The sequence below is a fragment of the Pimephales promelas genome, chromosome 13 (assembly GCF_988280905.1).
Source record: "Pimephales promelas chromosome 13, fPimPro1.hap1.1, whole genome shotgun sequence".
Lineage (NCBI taxonomy): Eukaryota > Metazoa > Chordata > Actinopteri > Cypriniformes > Leuciscidae > Pimephales > Pimephales promelas.
In genome coordinates this window covers 20,880,229-20,896,719 of record NC_142781.1, presented here as the reverse complement: position 1 = coordinate 20,896,719, position 16,491 = coordinate 20,880,229, and the positions used below count along the sequence as shown (strand labels likewise).

Genomic DNA, 16,491 nt, shown 5'->3' with positions numbered 1-16,491 from the left:
CTTGTTTCATTAACAAGTTTAATTGAAAACAGCATTTTTAAAAAAAATATATATATATTGTCCAATTACATGTCCATTGTCAAATGTTTTGTTCAATTTTTTTTAATAAACAAATATGTGGTTTTCATATACAGAGTTTCATTGTGTGCCTGTCTTGAGGACCAACAGAGAAGCAGGATAATCCATTTCTTTAAGAAGGAATGCTAAAGATTACATTAATTCAAAACTTGGTCAGTGTAAGAACAAAGTTCACAAGCTTACATGGTTATTGGAATGGATTTTGTGTGTTTTTTTTTTGTTTGTTTTTTTTACAAATTAGTGTTTTTTGTGTGTGTTAGTGTTTGATTAACGGTCTTAACCAAACTAGTGGTTTGAAATGGTTTGACAGCACCAGAAATGCCTTTAGAGGAGAATTGAAAATGTTTTATTTTAGTTCTAATACAGTATTGGCCTACCTTTTTAATGAGATTTACAACTGCAACAAATGTTAAGGCGGCACTTTTCTATACAAAAAACAAAAAAAAAAAAAAAACATTTATGTGAAATACAGTTCACCACTCTAGCTCCACTGGGTATTTTCCTGTGAGACAAGCTGTGCAGTGGCCATATCTAGTAGTCTTAGTGCTTGAGCTGATCCTCTCATCTTTTCCATGTGACTCTATCCCACGTTGAACAGCAGATACCAGGCCCTCAACTGACAGGTAACGGACACTTGTAGCACCTATTCAAAACATTTAGAGCACATAATAAATTAATAATAAAAAAAAGAAATTTGAGATTGGAAAGTGTGTGTACTTGTTTACAAAACCTTAGTAAATCTTTGCACCCTGACTTACCAATATAACTTGCTATGTCTTCAAACTCTGGTTTGTTAGCAATTAGCTCCTCTTTGGTAGGAATGTTGATGCCCATGTAGCATGGGAACCGGATTGGAGGTGATGCAACACGAATGTGGACCTGTAAGGTGTCATGTAACAAAGACATTATGTCGGTAAAAAAAGAAAAAGAGCAGCAAACATGCAGTTCTAAGTCTAAAACATTTGTACCTCTGTTGCGCCTGCTTCCTTTAGCAGTTTAATAATAGGAGAGATGGTGTTGCCCCTCACAATGGAATCATCGACAAGCACCACTCGTTTGCCAGAAAAGTTGTCAGTCAATGCCCCAAACTTCTTGGCCACTCCAAGTTGACGCAGGCGAGTGTTCGGTTGAATGAACGTTCTGCCCACGTAGCGGTTCTTACACAGCACCTCTACATACGGAAGACCAGACTAATAGAGAGACAGGATGTAAAACTGGTATAAAAATGTCCCTGGGTGAACCAATAAAGCATTAAAACGTGTACAGCTCCTCATTACTCACTTGCTGTGCGTATCCTAATGCTGCAGGTGTGGCTGATTCTGGAACAGTGCTAACTACATCAGCATCAGTGGGCGACTCAATGGCCAACTCCCGTCCACAGCGCTGCCTCACTGTATATACCATCTGACCTGTTACACCAAAAAAGTGCTTATTTCACCTAGTACTATATACTACCGCTTAAAAGGTTGGAGTAGGTATGATTTCTTTGGATATTTTTTAAATAAATCTCTTATGCTCACCAAGGCTGCATTTATTTGATTTAAAAAAAACTTCAATACCCATAATGCACTGTGCTCAATCCACCCAAAAAAAAAGCGCAAGTAGAATATTTTGTTTTATCAAAGCATTTTTGTTATATGGTGGACTTTAGCTTACAAATAAACCAGGAGATCTGGGTCCAGGTAACATGAAGAAAGAGTACACTGTTCATTTGCATAAACTTCTGACATTATAACAATATAAAGCTGGTTGAGAATGTGTGAACTTGCCCTTTAATTTGTCATCTGATACCAAACTTTTGATCAGTAGTTTTTACCACATATTACTGTTATATCTCATTCTATCACTCAAAACATAAGAACGACTGTAAACATTATGAACTTGCCTTCAAATATGGAGTCTGGCCTTGCAAAGTAAACATACTCAAATATGCAGAAAGCAGGAGGGTCTCCTTCAGGTCGTGGGACAACACTCAATGTCTTTACTCCATTTTTAGAGATCTGGACAATCTCTCCAGGCTGTACTTCACGATAATACCTGACAACAGAAAAATGGAAAACTGTACACAAACAAATTGATAAAAATACAGTAGCTATGTGGGCTTAGGGATGGAAACCCCTTTAAATAAATTCTATAGATCATCAAAAGCCAAAGAACAAAAAACACTTTCTCCTATTTTAATTACACCAAAAGCAGAAATCAAATCAAACAGAGTGCTTCTTTTAGAATGATGTGAACATACTTTGCTCCAATGGACTGGAAGCTACAGGACTCAGATGAGACAACCCAGCCTTCTGTGTCTGCTTCTCCAGCACCTAAAGAAAATTAAAAAAAAAACGAGTTTAGCAGGCCACATGCCAAGTTATAAATACACACGTCTCATAATTGGCCACGGAAAGCACAAAGGAGGATATTTTGAAGAATGTCCGTAACCAGACAGTTGATGGACCCCATTGACTTCCATAGTAGGAAAAAAATACTATGGAAGTCAATGGGGTCCATCAACTGTCTGGTTACCGACATTCTTCAAACTATCTTCCTTTGTGTTTAGCAGAGGAAAGAAATTCATACAGGTTTGAAACAACTTGAGGGTGAGTATATGATGACAGAATTTTCGTTTTTAAGTGAACTATTCCTCTAAGCCATCACATTTTGCATACTGATTGTGAATGTAAATCTACATCTAACGTAAATGTAAAATGAATAAATGTAATTGATAATTTGACATATAATTATTAATCATGAGAGCTTAGTCACACCAAAATAACATTACATTACATCTATACTGATAGTTGTGACAATATATAATCATCCCTTTGCATATGTTACAGTTTAAATCTGTTCATGTTGGTTTCATAATTTGGTTACCATTTGTAGCATGTTTTACCTGTTTTAGTTGAGAGTGTACATATATTTACAGACTAAGACTTAAATAAATCTGTCCTTTTATAGTGTCTTCTAGGGCTGTGCGATTTGGGGAAAAAATGTATTTAAGAAAAATGCAATAATTTTATTTTACTAGTTTAACTGTAAAATTTCAATACTAATATTCATGTCCCTTAAAATGAACTCTTTAATAACAACCATTTTATAAGCACTTCTCATTCAGAGTATGGGAAGATTGTTGGCGCATGTTACATTCCCAAATGCATAATATATGAGACCCAAATTCAGAGCAGATACAGAGATGTCTTCACCACCAACCCTTTCCTTTACTGAAAATAACTCTTTTTGTCCGCACACACACCTGAGCTGTGCAGTTTGGATATGGGCACTAGACGTCCAATAGAAAGAGGCCTATTTCCATAGGGGTCTCTCACAGCATAGATCACATCTTTATACATCACTAGTAGGGAGTATGACGTAGGTGTCTCTGTCATCAGGTTCTTTATACTGCCAAACACAAAAAAACATTAACAAAATTGTGTAGAGAAAATGACTTAATTTTGCAATTAGCAAGACAGACAGGGTTTAACAAACAGTAACCTAATCAGATGTTGCAGTGATGAGGGTGGACTTGCGTAACATACCGAGCAACCCAGTCAGGAGTGTCAAGCTCCTCCATGGGTGGAGTCAAAGCAAGGAGCTGGGTGATTAGTTCACTGTCTGAGCTGGTGGAGAGACCAACACCATGGCGCATAACCTACATCACACAAACACCTTGTATCAAAAAAAAAAAAAAAAAAAAAAAAAAAAAAACACCCTTCCACTGAAATTGCATCCCTAAAGGGGTGGACACACTACACTTTTAGTTCCATTGGCTTCCATTCATATGCATGTGAATCTGGGAGACAGGAAACACAAGCTCATGCAAATTTTCTTGCTTTCCAAAGTTTAAAAAACTAATGTCATGTTGTGACCTGGAGTTAAAAGAATCTAAACTTCAAATCTGAAGGATTGCAGTCAAGTGGAGTAGATTGACATTTTAACATTTTGAATTGAATAAATTGTCGAATAATATTTTTTATAAAAGACGCCGCAGTATGTGACGTCATCTGTAACGCCATTGCGGTGTCGTAAGAATTTTTGCGTGCTCAAAGTCTAGTGTGAATCAAAGCCCACCTTCTTGCGCAGCGCGGAGGCATTGACCAGTTCTCCATTGTGTGCCACTGCAATCTTGCCATGCAGCGTGTCTACCACAAAAGGCTGGCAATTCTGGAGCTCTGAGATGCCTGTGGTGGAGTAACGTGTGTGTCCGATGCCTAGGTTAACATTGCGCAGTTTCAGCAAATCCTCTGGTTTAAAAGCTGTATTCACTAAGCCCATTCCCTGTGTGTGTGTGAGAGAGAGAGAGAGAGAGAGAGAGAGAAGCAATTATGTCAGGCAAGTCTAATCTTGCGTTCATTACTGCATGTTGATATGTGTTGGCTCATGGATGAGGAAGATATCACGTTTTAAGTGATCAGTAGATGTTGTACACAACAAAATGCTGTGTTATTTTTACACTACCTTCAGGGTGGTGTATGTTGGTGGGTTTGCTCCATTACTCGTGACAATCCCAGCACTCTCCTGGCCCCTATTTAACAAATCGTATATTAAAATATTCAGTTATTTTCCCATTAATGATCTAAAAGAAATTATGCTGATTTAGCAATGGTCTTACACAGCAAGGACACATTAAACGTATTAAAATTTAAAGTACAAGACATATATAATGTAAGAAAAGAAATATATATAAATAAATGCTATTCTATTGAACTTTCTACTCATTAAAAAAATTCTAGTTTTTTTAATAATATAATAATCCTAATCCAACTGTGAAAATGAGAAATGTTTCCACAAATATATTAAGCAGCACAACTTTTTTCAACATTAATACGTCTCTTTCTAATGTTTAATAATATTTCTTGAACAACAAATCCACATATTAGAATGTTTTATGAAGCATCATGTGACACTGAAGACTGGAGTAATGAAAATGAAAATTCAGTTTGGGAAGGAACATCACAATATGCTACATTAATAATAGAAAATACAATAAAATAGAAAATCTAAATAGAATTAATGAGAATAAACATTTTATCAAATAAATGCATCCTTTGCAGAGCATAAAAGGCTTTTTTCGTAAACATAAAAAAAAATCTTACCAAACTCAAAATTTTGAGAAGAGGAGCCCATTCACAATCGTGATTCATTTTATCAACGAGTGAAAGTGTTGGATGATAAAGAGATTAACAAAGTTAAGTGAGCAGCGACTGGTCATGTGATCTCAACATGGCAGCCTCCATGAGGAGTCCCACCCCATGTGAAATAAAAACACTTGTATTAGGCTTTCAACATGTCTGTCCTCATCTCATGCGAATATTAGGGCTGGGCATCAATTCAGAAGTCGCGATTCGATTCCGATCCACAAGATCTCAATTCAATTTGATTGAATGATTTCAATGATTCCACTATTAAATTAATAAAATAGGTTTTTCATGTAAATTAAGTTATGACACCCTGAATTTTAGATAACAGTGAAATTTAACAATTCTCGATTCCAATTTTAACACCAGGGCCAAAACTACTAATATAGCCCAGCTATAGTAAAAATACTAGTTATTTATGTGCTAAACATTTTTAAATAAGGAAATGTACTTTAATATAAAGTGTGGATATAATGACAAACTAATGGCATTTGTTAATGATATTGCATGCAGTGAACCATTAAAAAAAACATGTCTTTGCATGACTAGTCTGAAGAGAGAATGTGTCCCTCCCATTCTTCCTAAATCAAATCAAACTCAAGCCAAATCTGTTTTTAAGATTGAATGACTGCACAGTGTGTGTAACTAAAGCAGATAAAACTGGTTTATGTGAAACGGTTAGCCAGAGAATGAGAGAGAGGGGAGGGGGAGAGGGAATGAGAGAGAGTAAGAGAGAAACAGAGACAAAGCATGTGGGGAAAGCATAGACAGTTTATCCCAAAGATGTGACCAAATAAACATAAACGACATTTAAATCAGGAGTGCAACCAAACGCCTTTGAGCCTTTTCCGCGTGTCTTTTTGAGGAAGATCGACACAGCAAGTGCAACTCGTTCGCCAAGCCACTTCTCACATTTCCTCCCCGGCCCTCCCCCACCACACACAGCTTAAGCCAGTCATGAGGCTGTACTCGGTCACGTGGCCGTTCCTAACTGGCTCAGTCGTCTGGTTGCCTTGGACACTGAGCTTAAAGTCAACAGGGAGGGGGAGCAGAGAGGATAAAGGCAGAGGCGAACAAACAGAAGCCATTTCTAGGCAAGCTTAGAAACATGGAGCCTGAAACAGACCAACAAAGACATACTGGGGAGGACAAAAGGCAGAGGGACACAGCTGGACACTGGAGAGGGGATGAGGTGAAAACTCTGCTTTCAGTGTGGAGGGAGAGACAAGCCTGGGAAGAGGAAGAGAGCAGGGCCAAGTATGAGGCCATCTCAAGCCGTCTGAGAGAGCTTGGGGTGTGTAGAGACTGGCTTGAATGTAAGACCCAGAGTAGGAACATGGCTCTTCCAGACTGGAGGCCTACGCAGACGGTCTACAAACGCTCTTCTGCAGATAGCAGGCCGCAGACCCAAAGGCCTTACGTGGCAGATGAAGAGCCGACTGCTGCCAGAAGAGAGGAACCTGCTTCACTGCCAGGTCTTCAGGAAGGTAATTCTCAAACAATAACCAAAATCCCGAAACTACAATATTTTTGCCTAAAACACCCGGGTTAGAATTGAATATTTGCATATACATTTTAAATATCATATAAATAAAATACATTCTACAACACTTTTTAATTTCCAGTAAGACAGTGGTTCACAACTATGGGAACTTCTAAGTCTCAAGATGACTTAAAATGATTTTAAATAAGACTAAGTAACAAATAAATACTTATTTTTATCCATCTCAACTTCTTTGAAGAACCCAGGTTTACGCCGTCTTAAAAAAACCTAAATATATATATATATACTAGCTTAAAAGTGTGATTTCTAGCTTTGTTGGGTTTAATTGGTTGGAAATTATGAGTAAGACGTATTTTTAAAAACGCTTATCCAGTAAAGGGTTAAGGTTAAAACTGGAACAGACATGGGGCCAAATATAGTTGTGAAAAATGGGGGGCCTTGGAAGCAAATGGTTTTCGAATGCCTAATGTAAAACAATCTGAAAGACCGTTAGCTCATACTTTCACAAGCTAATTTAATTAAACCTGGTGGCTCCATTCAGTTACATTGTTTATACTAAATATTCCTTTGCCTAATGTTGCCAAACCTGTTTTAAGTGGGAGCCAATTTACTTCTAGGGCTGGAAGGAGGTAGACACTGGTCTGACAAGGAGGTTCGCGCTCTTCTTACGGTTTGGTCCGACAAGGAGGTTCACAAGCAGCTTCAACGCTCCCACAGAAACAAGGCCATTTTCCAGGAGATGGCACGTCGGCTGGAGTGCCAACACAGCGTGGTGCGTGACTGGAGACAGTGCCGCACTAAATACAAGAACATGAAATATGACTACAAAGTCAGCAAGAGTCAAGGCCGGCCAATAAGGTTCTTCGCTGAGCTTGATGCTATAATGCAGGGCAAAAGCATTGAAGGTAGATTTGAGGATGACGAGTCACCAAGGAACATATTAGACAGGGACCAGGTGGCCATGAGACGTGAAGCAGTCGAAGAACAGGTTATCAAGATTGATGATGGTAAGATTTGTTTTAATTAATTGCTACAAAATAGTTCAGGTTCTCCATCTAGAAGTTGACTTTTTCCATCTTTATGCCCTTTTTTTAGATGAAAGTCTGGCAGAGATGCAAACAATAATGAATGCCGCCACTCATCCATTGATGGCAAGAGAGACGGGTGAGTTCTGACAAAAACTGGAATGCTAAATGCCGTTTCAACATCATACATTTCTCAAAAACCTCTCATTTCCTTTTCAGCGACGACAACGGCAGCAGCAGTAAACGAGATGAACATAATAACAGTGCATGATTCAGGCAGGAACTGGAGTGAAGAAGAGGTGGCCGCACTCCTTCAAATCTGGGCCGAAGAAGGGATTCAGCGACAGCTACAGGGTTCAACCAGAAACAAAGACATTTTTGTGCAGATTTCACGCAGGCTTCTTCAGCAGGGTGTGGAAAGGGACTGGAAACAGTGTCGCACCAAGTACAAAAACCTGAAATACCTTTACCGTTCTCTGCAGAGAGGAAAAGCCGACATTGGAGATCCTCGCCGTGTCATGAGGTTTTACGAACAGCTGGATTCCCTTTTGTCCAAGCCTCCAAGAAGTCGATTGAATTATGCTGAGTTCTCCGACACAAATCATTTACTGAGGAACTCTAGGATGTTTTCTCCTCCAACATTTGAGGAACACTCCATGGGTGGACTTCCACATGAGAACAATGACATTGTTGCAGTTAGATATGATCAGCCATCCATTGATGAGGCCACATTGAGATCTCCTGCCATTTCTGCAAGAGTCTTACAAAACCAGACTGAGACCGAAGGCATTTTAACAAGACCAGAGGAAGTGTCAAATGTTGAATTTGAGATACCTGAAATGAATTCCACAATAGTAAGGCCTACTGATAGCCCTCCAATAGAATATGAACAGCATCTCTCATCTGACTCCATCTCTGCTGTTATATATGACGACAGTCGTAATTACAGAAGGATTCCAGGTATTAAAACAAATTATACCAGTGGTTCTCAACTGTTTTGCATCAGATATCATTTGACGACCATAAGCACAACCAAATTGGTATATCAGATAAGGGCAAACAAAATAAAGAAAAATAAACACAATTTCAAACACAATTATCCTTCTTGAACAGCGAGTAAAATTTTATTTTACCTGACAAAGTTTTGTTCATGTTTTTTGAAAATAAGGGCATATTTGAGGATGACCCAAGCGGTCCATGTTGGCACTTCTGGATTTTCTGCCAAGTGACAGATGAATTTGTACCACAGGTTTTGTGTTTGACACAGTTTGATCGGACACAAAGCGTTCAATATCGACAACAAAAGATATGGGAAGCATTTGCCTCATTTTAAGCCTTTTTCTCTTTTTTTGCTATGGCAATTACATAGTCTTCTTTTCCTGCTGTTAGAAACCTAATCAGACAATTGTTTGGTCACGGCTCACCAGTTGAGAACCACTGAATTATAACACACAAAATACTTGATTTCAAATTATCATGAGCATATAATGTTACACTCATTTGCATTTTCTCAATATGTGTGCATATATTTGCAATGTAGACAGCAGTGACCCATCATACACAAGAGGAGAGCATGTGTCGGCTACCAAAGGGAGAAAGAGGAAAGCTGCAGACGAAGGTTTTTCATTATATTCTCCTCACAGACATTCTCAAAGTTGTGAGCAATGAGCAGAGATAGGTGGGAGTCAATCTTGTGACTTCAGTTTGACTAATAGAATCAAGATTGTATACATACTAAGCATTTCATAACAAATCCTAAACTTTGCATAACAAAGCAAACAATCCTGAACTCATTTAGAAATCAGAATAAAATAGTTACACAAAGGGAATCAGGATGGCATAAAGAGTAATTATAATAAATTAATATACATTTATTACTGAAACTATATTAATTACGAAATTCATCAGTATTTTCATTTTCTTTGAAAAAAGTAGCATATTAAGAAAAGGTCAATGAACAAACATGTTCTTTGACCCATGTAACAGTGTTAACAGTATCTTATGTGTGTTTAGGGGATCGTTTGCTTTGTAAACAGTTTCATCAGAGCACTGATGATGGAGAAAGCAGCACAGACTGGTCGGAGAATATAGACTTCCAATGCAAAGAAGAGGAGGATCAATACATTCCGATCATGGAGATAACCTCTGTGTGTTCAATGGCATCCAATGCAATCACATCTGAACAATCGGTGAGACGCAGGACAATAGAAGTCTATTGATCTGTGATTTTACTGCATAGCTGCAGGGTATTGCAAATCGTCATGTTGACTATGAGCTAAATCAGCATTTATAAATCATTACATCAGTAAGCAAAAGTTGCACCTAGGTAAATTATGCATCCGCATGACAAAGAGCACTAAATTACAGTGGTCAACATTTGAAGTGGATCAAAAAAAATTAATCAAAGAGGTCCTAAGACAAGAATGGGTATTGTCCAAAATTCATGTAGGCTATAACTTTGATGCAAGATTTTGATCCACTTCAAATGTTGACTACTGTAGTTTGTAAATTATATGTGAAACAAGAGATTCATTTCATCCAGTGTTTCCAACCTGGGAACCACAGGCAAATTCCTGCACATTATAGGATACTTTATATGCTTTATTTAAAAGAAGAAGAAGATGATGATCAGTCTCAGATGATTTGCTGGTCTTAGCTGATTTTCCCATCCACCCTATCCCCCTTTAAAATGCAACAGAACAGCCTGGCCAGATTGGGAACATAGGCTGGATTATGTAATATATTTTCAGCAGGAATTGTCTTAATATTTAGTTCCATAGTAAGAGTAAAACACCCTGAGTCTCATAAACAGGGAGCAGTTAATTAACAGCAACACACTTACCTGTGTTGTAAAGCAACAAGTCCAAGTGTCAAAATCTGCGCGACTTCCAGTTGCGTTGGCCATTCTCCCGCTGCCACACAGCCGAACACCCCGCATTCCTCTCCAATGCCCGACTCCTCAAACTCCATGTCCTCCTTTCTGAATAGAGCTGGTTGGGTTTGTAGTGATGGTTTGCGTGTATTTCCACGCTGGCTGGCTGGAGTCTCTCAAACCACGTGTTTGTTTCCTCGCGCAGCCTAACATGCGGAAAGGCAGAGGATTTGGCAACACAAATGCGCAAATGAACAAAACCACTAGATTTGAAGTCCAAAGTTAGTGCAAAAGGAAAATAAAAAGTTTAGCAAAGCAAGTTTAGTCAAATCAATACAATATTCAAAGTCGATAGATCAATTGTGGAAAAAAAATGCACTCAATGCCTTGCGTAACGCGCCCAAACTGCAATGTAGTTTGCAAATATCTTGCATCAGAACAAATCTTTGCTCCTAAACAATATCAATGGACACACGTCTTTTCTTTTGTCTTTCAAAGTATGCAGATTAAGATTGTGCCCACGTGGTGAGGATGGCATTACTCTGATTGGTTTTTATGAATCGCCAGAGTGTCGTAACTCTCTGCTCTCGTGAAAATAAATGAGTTGAGTCTCGCTCCTCTTCGATATACTTTATATCACCCTTCCTCTGAAGTCCAGGTAGTCATTAAAACCTTTGCCTGAAACCCAGCGACACAGAATAATCAAGTTTCTAATATTTTTTTTTCTTGCAGGAAAAACGACGCTCAACAACAATGTCGACTGCAGGTAAGTTTGGACTCATTCTGCTCGAGTTCTGGTGTTCTCCATGTTTTTACTGCTGTGCAGTTGCTTGCGCAGTGAATACAAATTTACCCACATGGCATTACGCAATAGAAGTCCTTAAGTTTTCTGAAATATTAAAACGAATCAGTATCACCAAGTTACTAGATGAGGAAATGTGGTAGTATATTTTCAGCCAAGATAAATCAGACTATGGGTCAATGACAAGTCTGTATAAAGTTTAATAAAAAAAATAATTAAAAAAAATCTATTTTAAAACTCATTAATTTTCTTCATTTTCTTAAAAAATGTTTTTTTTAATCTACAAAAATGATGTAATGACTTTAAAATGTCATTAGTGTAACCATCAAAAAAACAAAACAATTATAAAATAAATTAAAATACTTTAAATTATAAACTAAAATTCCCTTTTTTAAATAAAATATGATTTGAGTCTTTATAAATCAAGAAGTTTTCTTAATTTCTCCGTAACAAAAGTTTTGATTATATGATTATTGTCTTAAAGTCACATATATTGGAATCAATTAATGTTTATTGTGTCCTTGGTTTTTTTATGTTAGAACTGAAACTAGGTCAAAAACTGAACGAGGGTAAGACCAAGCAGATCTTTGAGCTTGTGGGTGAACCAGGTCATGTTCTGGTCCAGTCCAAAGACCAGATTACAGCAGGCAATGCGGTTCGGAAGGATCAGATGGAGGGAAAAGCTGCCATTGCCAACAAGACCACCAGCTGTGTGTTCAAACTTTTACAGGATGCTGGTGAGATTTCCTTTCTGTTGACTTGATTAAATGAAAACTAATTATAGAAAACATTTGGCAGCCTGGTTAATGTATTAAGCTTATCACAACATAATATAACATTAACAATATTCATAGTTGAAGATCTTCATGAGGTAGTAGCCCCAATTTCAAAGCTGCCAGAGGTCACTTGAAGTAATTTACTTTTAAAATAGTTCCCACAACCTCAGCAATTTTAGTGAATTAAAGTTGGTGCGTGCCATGTGCAGCTTTTGATGAAGGTTTTAACTGTGGGGAAATGACTGCCTTGTGACAGCCATGCTTGCTTTAATTATTCTCCAGTACAATATGCATGCTGTGTTTAGGTTATAAGACCGCTGTCCCAATTTCACAGTGTGAAAGCATGTGTCCTTTGTCAGTCATGCGTCTTCTCTGTAGAATCTGTGTCAGTATATCACTGCACTCTGCTTGAAAATGCTGTTAATGTACTAGACCAATCAGTTTGTCTTTTCTAAAAGGATGCACACAGTAATGCGAATCATAAATCACTTTCTCTCAGGGCTTAAGACGGCATTTGTCAGGCAGCATTCTGAGACTGCATTTGTGGCGTCCAGATGTGAGATGATACCCATTGAGTGGGTCTGCAGGCGCATAGCCACAGGCTCCTTCCTCAAACGCAACCCTGGGGTCAAAGAGGGCTACCGCTTCACTCCTCTGAAAATGGAAATGTTCTTTAAGGTGAGGTTCTGTTAATCAGAAATAAAGTTGAGAAGGCTTTTAATCGATCACATTTAATGTCAAGCATTTAAGTTTTTCCACATTGATCACTTCCATTATTCTTCATTCAGGATGACGCCAATAATGACCCTCAGTGGTCAGAAGAGCAGTTGTTGGCGACTGGGTTTGAGCTGGCAGGTCTGACTATTGGTCGTTGTGAGGTAGACATCATGAGCAAAACCACAGTGGCCATTTTTGAAGTCCTGGAGAAGGCTTGGGCCACACAGGACTGCACGCTGGTGGATATGAAAGTAAGAAATCTATCGTAGAGAAGTCTAACGACTCTAGAGGAACGATATTGTTGGAATTACTCAGAATTATTTGTTTTCCATCTGATTAAAGAAAGGCCAATAAGAATCCATCCTACTTTAAATAGCTTAAGTGTTTAAGCCAGCAGACACCATAAATCAAGTGTAGTTAGTTCTGGTAGGTCACGTTAGTCAAGCTCACAGCAGCTGACTCTCAGCTGATCCACGTCTAGTACCTATAGGAATATTATGCTATCACTGTATTCATATACAAGCTCCTTCAGTATTATCAGCAGCAATCACAATCTATTGACCCTCCTCCATCCCCAGCTCCTCCTCTCATTAGTCAGTATGGCCTTCTTATTCCATTTGAATCAGAATAAATCGAATTATGTTGTACGAAAAATCTTGAATTAATTATATCTGCAATAGATTAATTGCTGCTCTTATGCTTGGTAGGCTGCATAAATGCTCTGGGGGTACTTGCCCAGATTAACCATACCGCCAATCCAAACTATATGCTAATTGTCAATCGTATTTGACAAAAGTGATCCTGATAGAACTGCAATGCATGCTTGTAACAAACAGAACATTATCATCCGATGGTGTGGATGCTGATATAACTATTGTTATAGCTATCTTTATAGTATTGTCCTTGGTTTGTTTGAACAGGCTCCTTATTTTTGTGTTATTGTGGTAAATGCTACTTGCAGTAGAGGTTTAATGCCAATAATCTGTCATTTTAGATAGAGTTCGGTGTAAATGTGACCACTAAAGAGATTGTGCTGGCTGATGTGATTGACAACGACTCATGGAGGCTCTGGCCAGCTGGGGATCGCAGCCAGCAGAAAGACAAACAGGTAAATATCCAAATATCATTATGCGTTTAAAAACTGTACCTCAGGCATGAAATTCATTTATGCTGCTACTTTACCAGAGTATTATATTAGAGTAAAACTAGAAGCCACTACGAGTTTAGTATTAGTTTAGTTAGTATCCAGTGAAGCAAATGTCCTTCTGCTATGATGATCATGACCTTTCCTGAAAGAACTAACCAACCTATGGCAAGACCTAAACACTGTTCTCTGTGTAGGTTTACCGTGACCTGAAAGAAGTGACTCCTGAGGCCATGCAGATGGTGAAGAGGAACTTTGAGTGGGTCGCAGAGCGAGTCAAGGTACCATTATTTACAAAAAAATTATGTTATTGATGTGATGTAATCTTTAAATCAAAATATGACTGGATCTAGAGTTAAAATGCCATAATTCTGGTGACATGCTGGATTTCTCCAATCATATAGTCCATTTAGTCCTTCCCCACCCCCTCAAGCTTGCGTTCATCGGCCTCCATTTTTAAGTGCAATGCCCACATCTGAAAATCCAATCAACAACCAATGCTTCGTTTCACCCTAATCGTTTTCTTTTAATCATTTGTTACACTCAATCAATTAAACTCAATTTCTTTTACTGAATCAAGAAGCTGAATGCTAACATTGAGCTCTGTGACCTGGCTATTTAGTTAGTTCCCGTAGTTCAGGCTTTCATCCCTCTTAACTTCTCCCTTCCTCCAATAAAGGTCTTTCACAGCATCTAAATGACTGGGAGATAGTGTTTGGAGTATTCTAACTGAACATTAATGACTAATGGGAATCTGATTGTGTGTGCATCTAGCTGCTCCTGGAGTCAGAGGCGAGAGGAAGAGTAGTAGTTCTGATGGGCTCTACCTCAGATGTGGCTCACTGTGAGAAGATCCGTAAGGCTTGTGGTTCTTATGGCATTCCCTGCCACCTTAGAGTCACCTCTGCCCATAAAGGCCCTGATGAGACACTTCGCATCAAAGCTGAATATGAGGGTACGGCCGAACACAACATTGTCGTCTGATCTACTAAGAACAAAACGAGCATGCCCTTTCTGCAGACTTTTTTTCTCAGTTTTTTTTTATTGCCAAAATGATGTAAAATGTATATTTAAAACTATTTGAAATGGTTTTCAATAGCTGTTTAAAGCATAACAATATTTGAATCCAAAACACTTTAGTAACAGTGAGGTTTTAATTGATCAATGTTTTTCTCCTTAGGTGATGGAGTTCCCACCATCTTTGTAGCAGTGGCAGGCAGAAGTAATGGCTTGGGTCCCGTGATGTCAGGAAACACTGCGTATCCAGTTATTAACTGTCCTCCAATTACCCCTGACTGGGGTGCTCAGGATATCTGGTCATCTCTTCGCATGCCTAGCGGTACCAATTAATTATTGTTTGTGTCACTTTATGCGTGATATGATTATCTGTGTCTTAATTGATGAGTGGACACTACTACAGTCATGCATTGGCTCTGATTTTTTTTTTTTTTTTTTTTTTTTTTTAAGTGTGTCTCATACTCAGAAACAAGGTTTCTTTTATTTGAAAAACGGCAATATTGTAAAACCCTCAAACAATTTAAAATAATTTTTCTAATTTAATATCTTTTTTAAAGTGTAATTTACTCCTGTGATGGCAAAGCTGAATTTTCAGCATCATTACTCCAGTCTTCAGTGTTACATAATCCTTCAGAAATCATTCGCTGATGATTTGCTGCTCAAGAAGCATTTCTTATCAATGTTGAAAACATTATTTTGTGGAAACCATGATATTTTTAAGGATTATTTGATAACAAAGTTCAAAAGAACAGCATTTATTTGAAAATAAATATTATAAATATATATAAATTTATATATATAAATTTATTACATTATAAATGGTGTTTTTAATGCAACTAAAAGTATTTGTTTCTTAATTTTACGGACCTTAAGCTTTTTAATGGTAGTTGAACAACTGTGCAGCTGAGTTGTTATGCAATGCTAAACATTTTTCTCATTCTCACTCTTTCAGGTCTGGGCTGCTCCACTGTTCTTTCTCCTGAGGCTGCTGCTCAGTTTGCAGCTCAGATCCTTGGTCTAAATAACCATTTGATCTGGGCCAGACTTCGGGCATCCATGCTGAACACCTGGGTCTCCCTGAAACAAGCTGACAAGAAGCTGCAAGAGTGCAGCCTGTAATCGATCAGCATTTTCATTCCCTCCAAACTCTGTTCATTTTGCTTACATTTGTGTGTACACACCAGCTATTGCCTATAAACAAGCCTATGTGAAATGCTGACCTAGAGCTTATTTGCAATAATACCATTTCAGGTTACATTACATCAATAAACATTCCTACATTTACATTCGTCTTGGTGTTTTTTTTTTTTTGTTTTTTTTTACAATTCAAAGGGGGAAATCACTTTCAAAAATGTCATAAATGTGGCAGTGGTTTTCACTGCCCATTCTGTGTCCCCATATATTATTTAAAACCCAAAAAGTTTTCC

The 16,491-nt window shown here is 38.0% G+C and overlaps 2 protein-coding genes across 3 annotated transcripts; one reads left to right on the top strand and one right to left on the bottom strand.

The window, feature by feature from the left end:
- Window positions 1-195: 195 nt before the first annotated feature.
- Window positions 196-10,713, bottom strand: ppat (phosphoribosyl pyrophosphate amidotransferase). The gene is made up of 11 exons (XM_039692027.2): window positions 10,579-10,713; window positions 4,528-4,594; window positions 4,141-4,347; window positions 3,609-3,721; window positions 3,326-3,471; window positions 2,321-2,393; window positions 1,964-2,115; window positions 1,360-1,487; window positions 1,047-1,268; window positions 837-957; window positions 196-721 (listed from the first exon to the last, which is right to left on the bottom strand). The coding sequence occupies exons 1-11, from the start codon at window positions 10,704-10,706 to the stop codon at window positions 552-554; spliced, it is 1,527 nt and encodes a 508-aa protein (XP_039547961.1). The 5' UTR covers window positions 10,707-10,713; the 3' UTR covers window positions 196-551.
- Window positions 6,251-16,348, top strand: paics (phosphoribosylaminoimidazole carboxylase, phosphoribosylaminoimidazole succinocarboxamide synthetase). Of its 2 annotated transcripts, XM_039692020.2 has the most exons (15): window positions 6,251-6,694; window positions 7,329-7,718; window positions 7,807-7,875; window positions 7,956-8,696; window positions 9,277-9,354; window positions 9,750-9,925; window positions 11,341-11,374; window positions 11,950-12,147; window positions 12,686-12,864; window positions 12,975-13,154; window positions 13,898-14,011; window positions 14,245-14,328; window positions 14,822-15,002; window positions 15,228-15,386; window positions 16,017-16,348. In XM_039692020.2, the coding sequence occupies exons 1-15, from the start codon at window positions 6,316-6,318 to the stop codon at window positions 16,181-16,183; spliced, it is 3,129 nt and encodes a 1,042-aa protein (XP_039547954.2). In that variant the 5' UTR covers window positions 6,251-6,315; the 3' UTR covers window positions 16,184-16,348. The 2 variants fall into 2 exon arrangements, with proteins under 2 accessions (XP_039547954.2, XP_039547955.1); XM_039692021.2 differs by lacking the exons at window positions 6,251-6,694; window positions 7,329-7,718; window positions 7,807-7,875; ... (1 more) ...; window positions 9,277-9,354; window positions 9,750-9,925 and adding an exon at window positions 11,126-11,266.
- Window positions 16,349-16,491: the final 143 nt, after the last annotated feature.

Excerpts from the sequence above, each read along its gene's own strand:
- paics (XM_039692020.2), top strand. The coding sequence starts at position 6,316 with ATGGAGCCTGAAACAGACCAACAAAGACATACTGGGGAGGACAAAAGG. Across the intron at positions 6,695-7,328 it reads ACTGCCAGGTCTTCAGGAAG|GGCTGGAAGGAGGTAGACAC; the intron begins GTAATTCTCAAA and ends ATTTACTTCTAG. Across the intron at positions 12,148-12,685 it reads CAAACTTTTACAGGATGCTG|GGCTTAAGACGGCATTTGTC; the intron begins GTGAGATTTCCT and ends ACTTTCTCTCAG.
- ppat (XM_039692027.2), bottom strand. The coding sequence starts at position 10,706 with ATGGAGTTTGAGGAGTCGGGCATTGGAGAGGAATGCGGGGTGTTCGGC. Across the intron at positions 3,722-4,140 it reads CCTCCGCGCTGCGCAAGAAG|GTTATGCGCCATGGTGTTGG; the intron begins GTGGGCTTTGAT and ends TGTGTGATGTAG. Across the intron at positions 2,394-3,325 it reads ATCCAAACTGCACAGCTCAG|GTGCTGGAGAAGCAGACACA; the intron begins GTGTGTGTGCGG and ends AATTTTCTTTAG.